Here is a 9,714-nt window from a genome sequence, read left to right as displayed (position 1 = left end):
GGAATGGATATGTGTGTATGTATAACTGATTCACTTTGCTGTACACCTGAAACTAACACAATATTTTTAGTCAACTATACTCCAATTTTAAAAAAATTCAATCTATGTTAGTGCAGTAAGGCATTAATAACTTATTGTGAAGGTAATAGAGAACCAAGCGGTGTTTAGTTATGACAGTGAGGTATTTATGTATATTTGAAAAAGAAAACATTGAATTCAAACTATGTAGATACATTTGAAAAAAACACTGAATTAAAAAAAAAAAAAAGCACTGGAGTGGCATATATGAAGCCTAAGGAAAGATCTAGAAATAGTTTTGTTTTGTTTTTTTTACTACATGAGAAAACTGATCCAAATTAAATTTGGAAAAACTGAAAATGAAAGGTCTGGATGGGCTCTAAGGTGTCATAAATGCATAGTAAAACCTGTGGACACTATCGAGCAGTGGTCGTGTGCCAGAAGCGGCAGAGGTTCTTGGTTCCTTCAAACCCAACCTCCTAAATTCCAAGACATCCATTAGCAAAATAAAGTCGTACTTGCCACAGTGTTTATCCATTTAATATATGTGTTCTCAACACTGCAAGGCAGGATGGGGACTTTAAAGGTGGGGGTAGAGGAGTTAGGCAACTATAGACCGTATATGGCGAGGCACGTTCCCTCCTCATCCTGTGGCTTACGGTGAAGGAACGGCTCAGAAGCCACCGCCTCCGTGGCCATGCCGTGGAATTTGCATCGGGAGAGATGCCCACGGCGACTGAGCCGCAGTCTTTGGGAGGAGATTCCTTCAGGGTGTCCCCCTTAGATAGTAATCCCACGGATCTTCCCATGCTCATCAGTCCACAGGTTGTGTGACACGGTCAGGTGGGGGTTGTTTTTTCCCGCCTCTGTCAGCAGCACCTGAATTTCCTCATCATAGGAACATTTGTTCAGGCTGGAAAAATGGGAGGAAGAAAGGTTCCTTGACTACACGATTGTTGGCCTCTCTACACCCCAGGGGCTACTCCCCCCTGCACGCACTTCTAGAACTAACAGGGAGCATCGTGTCGTCGGGGTGGAGAACACACACATCAGTCCTCTAGACCAGGAACGTGCGGCAGAGGGGAGAGGATCATTCTGCTCATCCTCTGCACGTTATCGGGGTCCTGGCACGTGGAAGGCATTCAAATATTCACTCTATGGATGTCAACCGCATGTGCTCGAAACGCAAACATAACATTCCAAACAATATTAGCTGCGGCCACGCTTCAGGAAATTACTTCTGGGTCAAGACTGTGCTCCGTCTTTCATGGAACCCCTCCCAGCTATAAACCGGGATTGCGTCTTTAGTAAATAGTTTCAGGTAAATGATACCTTCCTGTAAATGATACTTTTGTGTCATAGTGTAGTTAGTTTGGAGTGAATAGTTTAGTTTCGTATCAAGAGTTTAAATAGTTGCGTGTAAATATTTTAAGTAGTTTCATGTTGATGCTGTAGCTAGTTTCATGAAAATAGCTTAAAGAGCTTCATGCAAATATTTTAAATAGTTGCATGTAAACAGCTTCGATAGTTTTGTGTAAATAGGTTTCTAGGAAAGCAGTCATGTTTGCCTCTCCAGGAACATTTGACAAGGTCAGGAGCCTTTTAAAAATTTCAGGGACTAGATATGACAGGCATTCTTTTCAAAAGCCAATTAAAATTTTATTGAGATATATTGACATACAACTTTGTATAATTTTAAGGTGTTCAGTGCATTGATTTGATATATTCACGTACTGCAAAGTGTTCGCTAACACCTCTATTGGATCACAAAAATTCTCTTTTAGTGGTGAGAACAATGAAAATCTAGAGCCTCAGCACCTCTGAAGTTTCCCTCTTGATCATCGTGACAGGAAGAAGGGGGTTCAGGAATGGAGCATGTGAGTCGAGTGCAGAGAGGCTGCCCACCATCATGCAATGCACGGGACAGCCCCCCCACAGCCCCCCAAAGAACTCCACAGCCCAAACGCTGTCTGTGCTGAGGTCGGGCAAACCAATGGCAGACTAACCTCACTCTGAGGTCATTCACCCGATCATTGCATTCACTCACCCCAGTCTCTGCAGACCACATTCCGGGTGGGTTAAGGCATCACACAGCAGCACTGCCCCATCAAGGTCCAATTTAATCCATTCCAGGTTCAAGGTTCTCAGCGACCTGCAGATGGTGAGTGCCGAGGCCAGGTCCTCACAGCAGGCACTGGTGAGATCACACATTTCCAACCTGCAACAGGAAATGCACCTGCCTTAGGTGGGCTGGGAGACACCCCGCGAGACGCCAATCCCACACCTCTGCGAGGCCACTTTAGAGTCTGGACGAGTGGGTCTCAACTGAGGAGCCATTGAGTCCCCTGAGGAGCAGCCAACAATGTCTGGGGATCTTTAATGCATGTGGGGTGTGCTACCGGCATCCCGTGGGTGGAGAGAGGCCAGAGATAGAGCTAAACATCCTACCACACACAGGACAGCTCACTTTCCCACGACAGCAAAGAAGGCCCCCATCCCAGGTGTCAGCCCGCCAAACGTGAGCAAACCCTGGCTCCACGGACGGCATTTTACCCGTCTGATTATTCCGCTTGCTTTTACACTTGTTTCCCGTCATCCCTCTAACCCTCTGGATTTTCCCATTCTTGACAGGGATGAGCTTTCCCATCATCAGGGGACACTCACCCAAGATTCTCGAGTTTACAGTGAGGATGCTTCAAAGCCTCACACAACTGTTTGGCACCAGCATCATAGAGTTTATTGCTGCCGAGCTTCAGGGTCTTCAGTTTTTCATTTTGAGTGAGAACAGCAGCCAAGTCTGCACAGCAAATGGAAGTAAGGTAACAACCCATCAACCTGGAGAAAAATGCACATCAACAGAAGGTACGATTAAGAGGTCCAGTCTTTCATGGCTGAGCTGACTTCGACTTATGCCTGCAAAGGGAGACCTGCTAGGGTACAGCACAGGGACCTCCAACCCATCATCTGTGACCGACGTGGGGAAAGACTCTGAAAGAGAATTGCTACGCGTACAGGTATGACTGAATCACTTTGCGGTGCAGCAGAAGTTATCCCAACATCGTCATCAACTATACTTCGATAAAACTCTTCAAAATGAAAAAGAAGTGTGGGGGGTGGGGAGGGGGGAACACCTAAGGGCTCCTGAGAGGATGGTGGTGGTGGGGATGGAAGTGGCCTCAGGGCCTCCACGTCAGCATCCCGGGCTCCCTGCAGTTCACCTGCCCTGCGTGGTCCCTCCCCCCAGGGCCTCTGCTCTTGCTGGTTGTAATGCTCCTTGTCCGAGTATCAGCGGGGCTGTCCCCTTCCTTCCTCCAAGTCTCTGCACAAATGTCACCTTTCAGTGAGGACATCCCTGAATATTTCATGTATGTCCTATCTATCTGCTGCCTCCAAGATCGTGATTCCCCATCATACTTGTCATTCACTATCATATGCATGTATGTATTTATATATATATATATATATATATACACACACACACACATACATGCATGTATGCCTAGGTCTGATGTGTATATCTGCATGCTTATATCCGCACATACACGTATGATACATATGTGTAACAGGTATATAGTGTACAGATGGCTATCTGTGTCATCCAGTGGGAATATTTTTGCTCCCCATCCTGAGAAGACACTGGGCCATGCCCAGAGACATATTTTGGTTTGCTACCCTGGGGGAGAGGGTGCTACCACCATCTAGGTTAGAAGCCAAGGATGCTGCTGAACATCCTACAAGGCACGGGACAGCCCCCCTCCACAGAAAAAACAATCTAGGACAAAATCTCATGAGTGCCGATGGAGAGACCATGATAGATACACATATGCACACGTACTTGGCCTCGCACGCACATGTGTGCACCTGCACCTGTATTCATGTGTATGTGAAACAGACCAGGACCTATGGTCCTTCCCCTGCCCCCCTGTCCTCCACCTGCCTTTTGTCTGTAGAAGAACTTTATTCTAAGAACAAATTTGGGGATTCCCAGTGTAGCTCAGCAAGTTAAGAACCCAACCAGTATCCATGAGGATGTGGATTCAATCCCTGGCCTCCCTCAGTGGATTAAGGATCTGGTGTTGCCACAAGCTGTGGTATAGGTCACAGATGTCAGATCCAGTGTTGCTGTGGCTGTGGTGTAGGCCAGCAGCTGCAGCTCCAATTCAACCCCTAGCCTGGGAACTTCCATATGCTGCAGATGTGGCCCTAAAAAGGGGCGGGGGAAGGAATAAATCTAACCAGAGAAGTGAGAAAATGCAGAAGCAAAGACAACAGTGAAACAGGGCAAATAGTCATCCTTTAGTCATTAAACAAAGTCAAGGACCTTCAGTTCCTCTTCAAGGGCTAAGATTTTACTCTGAGCCCTATCTTTTGAGCTGTTTTCTGATTACTTAAACCCCACCAGGTGAAAGAAGTCAACTACGTGGTGACCAGACCGTAGCTGTGACGTCAGCTGCCATAATTCCAAGAACAAGCCTCGAGGAAAAGGGGGAAAAAAGCCAACCCTGGAACTGAAAACTACCTGTGCTTAAAACAATCGAGATGACACAGGCCAGGTCACCACATGACCAATTTCAAGCTGACTGTGCTGTTTCTACCTGTAGGCCCCTCCCCTTCCCCTGTAAGTCCCTGAAACTCCCCTCTTAAGAAGCTCTTGCCCCCCAGACTGACAGGAGAAATTGGCCTTTGGACATGAGTTCACCTTCCCCCTGCTTGCCAGCTGCCTGAATAAAGTAAACTTTCCTTTCCGCCAACCTTGCCTCTCGAGTACTGGCTTGAGTGGTGAGCAGCCAGACCCCACTTTGGATAACATATACCTGGGTGTACCTGACACCCCATGGAAACAGGCAATGGAGTGTTTCATTTGCCATTTCACCTATCTACCCAGCAGGAGGAATGAAGGACCCTCATGCTATGTCTGTCGTTCCCGTGTGCCTCTCAGGGACCCACCATCGATAACAGGACTTCATGTGCCTTATTTGCACTGGTTGCCCCCACCCTTTGAGGTGGGAAATAAAATTATCCTTGTGCTCCACCTCTCCTTTGAGGGGAGAGGTGAGGAACCCGCCTGAGGTCACACAGCTAGTCCAGGACACCCAGGGCTCCATGTCTGGTCTTTCCAAGGACAGAGACCCCCTCCAGAGTAGCACGTCCTACCAGGTCCTGACAAGCCCTGGAGTCAGGACACACACCTGTCAGTGAGCCCCTGGACATGCCCAGAAGTATCAGGGGTGGGGGGGGGGCAGTTAAACAGTTAGCCTTGCTTTTTTCCAGAGGATGCCATGCTTTTCTCCTCCTTCTTGCACCTTTCTCAGAATGCCCAAAACCGACAAGGAAACCCCAACCTTCAAGCCAATCATAGCCAGACCTACCACAAGTGCTGTAAGCTGCAGTCTGGGTGTTTCAATACTTGACAGAGGGATTTCACACCATCGTCTTCTAGGTACGTTAACCCCAAATCAAGAAGGGTCAGGGAGCTGTTGCACAGGAGGGCTTGGGAGATGTGGTCACAGGCCACAGAGGTGAGGCAAGAATGCATCAACCTGCAAAGACACATACGCCCCATCTGTGCATTCTCCCTAGAGCGTCACAGTAGCGTGAAACTACAGGTACAAATGTGCTCATACCCTGGACTCACTTAAAAAACATGAGGATGAAACTGTAGCAGGTGTGTAGACACAGAAGGAGGTGGATGGGAGGGTCTCCAGCTGGAGAGTGGAATCTTGGGCTCCATTTCCAAGGAGGATCCCCACCAGCTGGATGACCTTGGAAAACCACACCCTCTCCGTGACACAGGGTGCTTATCCTCTGTCATAGCTGGACCACACCCGATTGCACTGCATTTTCCTTCACTTTTCTTTTAAAATGTTATTTTAGGAGTTCCCGTTGTGGCGCAGTGGTTAACGAATCCGACTAGGAACCATGAGGTTGCGGGTTCGATCCCTGCCCTTGCTCAGTGGGTTAACGATCCGGCGTTGCCGTGAGCTGTGGTGTAGGTTGCAGACGCGGCTTGGATCCCGCGTTGCTGTGGCTCTGGCGTAGGCTGGCAGCTACAGCTCCGATTCAACCCCTAGCCTGGGAACCTCCATATGCCGTGGGAGCGGCCCAAGAAATAGCAACAATAATAACAACAACAACAACAATAAATAAATAAATAAATAAAATGTTATTTTAAAAATTTTGTGGAGATAAAACAGGATGGAAGATCATGAGGAAAATAATACGTATATACATACACACACACACACACACACACACACACACATGTATCTGTGACTGGGTCGCTTTGCTGTCCAGCAGAAATTTGCACAACATTGTATATCAACTCTAATAAAAAAACTTTTTTTTTTGATTTCCCATCATAGCCCAGTGGTTAGCGAACCCGACTAGCATCCATGAGGACGTGAGTTCAATCCCTGGCCTTGCTCAGTGGGTTAAAGATCCAGTGTTGCTGTGAGCTCTGGTATAGGTTGCAGACATGGCTCGGATCCCTCCTTGCTGTGGCTCTGGCGCAGGCCAGCAGGTACAGCTCCGATTGGACCCCTAGCCTGGGAACCTCCATATGTCGCAGGTATCGCCCTAAAAAGACAAAAAAAAGACCAAAAAAAATTTTTTAAATTTTGTGGTTAAGCATTCTTGTCTGTTTACTGCTGGGAAATTTGGAACGAAGGGGACGCTGAAGATACAAGTTGCACCCGGGATTGCATGTCTCAGTATGACGCCTGTCTGTAGCTGGTTTCGCTGGCGTTTCACGTGGAATCCAAACGTTTGGCACAGACAAGGCAAGAATCAGAATTGCACAGCAGGTGGTCACATGGAAAATAACAGACGGATGGAATCTGAAACCCAGCCTGGGTGGGGCAGACACTGTCCAGTCGCCATCACCACGCAGCTCCCCTGCCCTGACCTGCTTGATCCCTTCTGGGCATCGGATGAGGAGAGATGCCCACATGTTTCATTAGCAACACTACCCGCGTTGATGGGTCTTCCATTCCAGTTTTGGAATTTTTGAAATCAGACAGTAGGCCACCAATTCATACTTTTTTTTTTTTGAGGAAGTAAGTTTTTCCAATATTTAAAAAAAAAATCATGAATTTAACAGTTGCATAATACAATCTCCAGTCGTTCCACGACTCTACAATTATACATTCCCTGAATATTTCTCTTTGCATTTTTGTACCTTCTGCCATTTTCGTAATATGGAATCCATACCTTGCATCAAAATTTTTTTGAAGTTCTGGAGGTCCTTCTGTGACACAGCAGGTTAAGGATCTGGCATTATCTCTGTGGCAGTGCAGGTTCAATCCCCAGCCCAGGGAAGCAAGTTAAGGATCTGGTGGTGCTGCAGCTGTGGCCTGGATTCGATCCCTGGCTCAGGAACTTCTGCACACCATGGGTGTGGCCATAAAAAAATTGAAGTTCTGAGGTTTATTATTAAGACTTTCATATGTTTCTTCACTTCTTAGCCAACTCACTTTGCAAAAAAACTTAATGCTTTCAGTCACACTATAAATTTGCCCATTTTGCAGAAGAACCATGGCTAGGTGGAATATATTTTTTAAATTTACCCATTTATTTCAAAGGGTATTAAACATTTAATACTAAAGATATTAACTATTAAAGATGGGCTGGGGGGAGTTCCCACTGCAGCTCAGCAGTAACAAACCCAACTACTATCCATGAGGTTGCAGGTTTGATCCCTAGCCTTGCTCAGTGAGTTAAGGATCCAGCATTCCTGTGGCTATGGTGTAAGCTGGCAGCTATAGCTCCAATTCAACCCCTAGCTTGGGAACTTCCATACGCCACAGGTACGGCCCTTAAAAAAAAAAAAAAGAAAAAAAATAAGGTGAGGTGTCTCTGATGCAGCTCAGCAGTAACAAACCCAACTAGTACCAATGCGGGTTCAATCCCTGGCCTTGCTCTGTGGGTTAAGGATCCAGCATTGCCATGAGCTGTGCTGTAGGTCACAGACGTGGCTCAGATATGGTTGTGTCATGGACCCACAACTACAGCTCCGATTCAACTCCTAGGCCAGGAACTTCCATATGCTGCCAGTGTGGGCCTAAAAAGAAAAAAAATAAAAATGGGTTGAACATTTTTTCAGTGTAAGGAATATAAGACAGTTTGGTGAACTTTTGCAACTTTTCTGCAACTTTAATTCAAAATAAAAAGTTAAAAAATGGGTTGAACATTTTTTATTTTAAAATTGCTAGTGACTTTCTTGCATTTTTTATGCTTTACCAAGATGCATGTGCTTTTTATTTTTTAATTTTTTATTAGAGTATAGTTATTTGCAGTGTTGTGTCCATTTCTGCTCTAGAGTATAGTAATCCAGTTACACACACACATTTTTTTTTTTGTCTTTTTAGGGCTGCACCCACGGCATGTGGAGGCTCCCAGGCTAAGGGTCCAATCAGAGCTACAGCTGCCAGCCTATGCCACAGACACAGCAACGCAGGATCCAAGCCACATCTGTGACCTACACCATGGCTCACAGCAACACCAGATCCTTAACCCACTGAGAAAGGCCAGGGATTGAACTGTGTCTTCATGGATGCAGTAAGCTTTGTTTCCTCTGAGCCATGATGGGAAGTCCTATTTTTATCATGCCATCATCCATCACGTTATATCCCAAGAGATTGGATATAATTCCCTGTGCTATATAGTAGGACCTCATTACTTATCCATTCTAAATGTAATAGTTTGCAGCTACCAACCCCAAACTCCCTGTCCACCCCACTCCTTCCCTTCTCCCCACTGGCAATCACAAGAAGAGTCTTTCATTTTCAAGGAATAAAGATTCAAGTTTTAAAACAAAGTTAAATGTTGTAATTTAAAGAGCTCTTAGATACATATAGCCCATTTAAATGACCACTTATCGAATACACCTTAATTCTATTTCTTGTATATTATCAGCAATTGTTTAATAGCCAAATCCTTCCATCTTCCCACGTGTCATTTCTTTTGTACCTCCAAAGATTTTTTGGTCTAACCTTTATTAGTTTAGAGTTTTTCCCTTACTTTTAATAGTTTGGTTTTCATGTTGAATGTTCCTGCAATTTCTTTGTTTACTTTTTCTTTTTGGCGGCACCTGTGGTATGCAGAAGTTCCTGGGCCGAGTGTGGAATCCATGCCACAGTGGCGATAGCACCAGATCCTTAACCTGCTGAGCCACAAGAAAACTCCTTTGCAATTTATTTTTGTGTTGATTTTCTTTTACAGTCTAAAAATTCATCTTGTAATAATAGTCTAGCCTTCTTCTATTACAATTTCCACTTGTATGTGTGTGTGATACATATATCTATATATTCATGCACACCTGTGCATGCACATACACCAAAGCTTTGTGTCTGAACTACTTATTCACTTCCATAGACCTGGGGGTCCTTGCACCTGTCCCCTGCCTTAAACCATTTTTTTTTAATTTAACACTGTTTCTCCTGTGGCCTCATTGAACAAAAAGAGATTCCCTTCTGTTGCCCCCAATAGAGGAAGCATTTCACCTCATATATTAGCACCAAGAAAGAGATGCGGACATTGGGGGAGGGGGGGGCGTTCCAGAGATGACCCAGAACATGAGAAGCCCTGCACCTCTAAGTAATCAATGAAGACATTTTTCTCAAGTATTTGTACTCTCCTCCTCCCCAGCCCCCACTATACCTGCAGAGATATCACCCTTCTTCCCAATAACCAAGACTT

The 9,714-nt window shown here is 45.6% G+C and overlaps 1 protein-coding gene across 3 annotated transcripts in view; it reads right to left on the bottom strand.

The window, feature by feature from the left end:
- Positions 526-9,714, bottom strand: part of NLRP9 (NLR family pyrin domain containing 9) — a 32,812-nt gene continuing 23,623 nt past the window's right edge. For all 3 annotated transcript variants that reach the window (XM_005664855.3, XM_005664858.3, XM_013998807.2), the window contains 4 exons: positions 5,388-5,558; positions 2,683-2,853; positions 2,066-2,236; positions 526-931 (listed from right to left, as the gene is read on the bottom strand). In XM_005664855.3, the coding sequence (XP_005664912.1) occupies positions 799-931; positions 2,066-2,236; positions 2,683-2,853; positions 5,388-5,558 (646 nt within the window). In that variant the 3' untranslated portion in view covers positions 526-798. The remainder of the gene's footprint in view (positions 932-2,065; positions 2,237-2,682; positions 2,854-5,387; positions 5,559-9,714) is intronic.

The sequence above is a fragment of the Sus scrofa genome, chromosome 6 (genome assembly GCF_000003025.6).
Source record: "Sus scrofa isolate TJ Tabasco breed Duroc chromosome 6, Sscrofa11.1, whole genome shotgun sequence".
Taxonomy (NCBI): Eukaryota; Metazoa; Chordata; class Mammalia; order Artiodactyla; family Suidae; genus Sus; species Sus scrofa.
The sequence above is the reverse complement of the archived record's forward strand: the minus strand, read 5'-3'. Positions and strand labels throughout refer to the sequence as shown.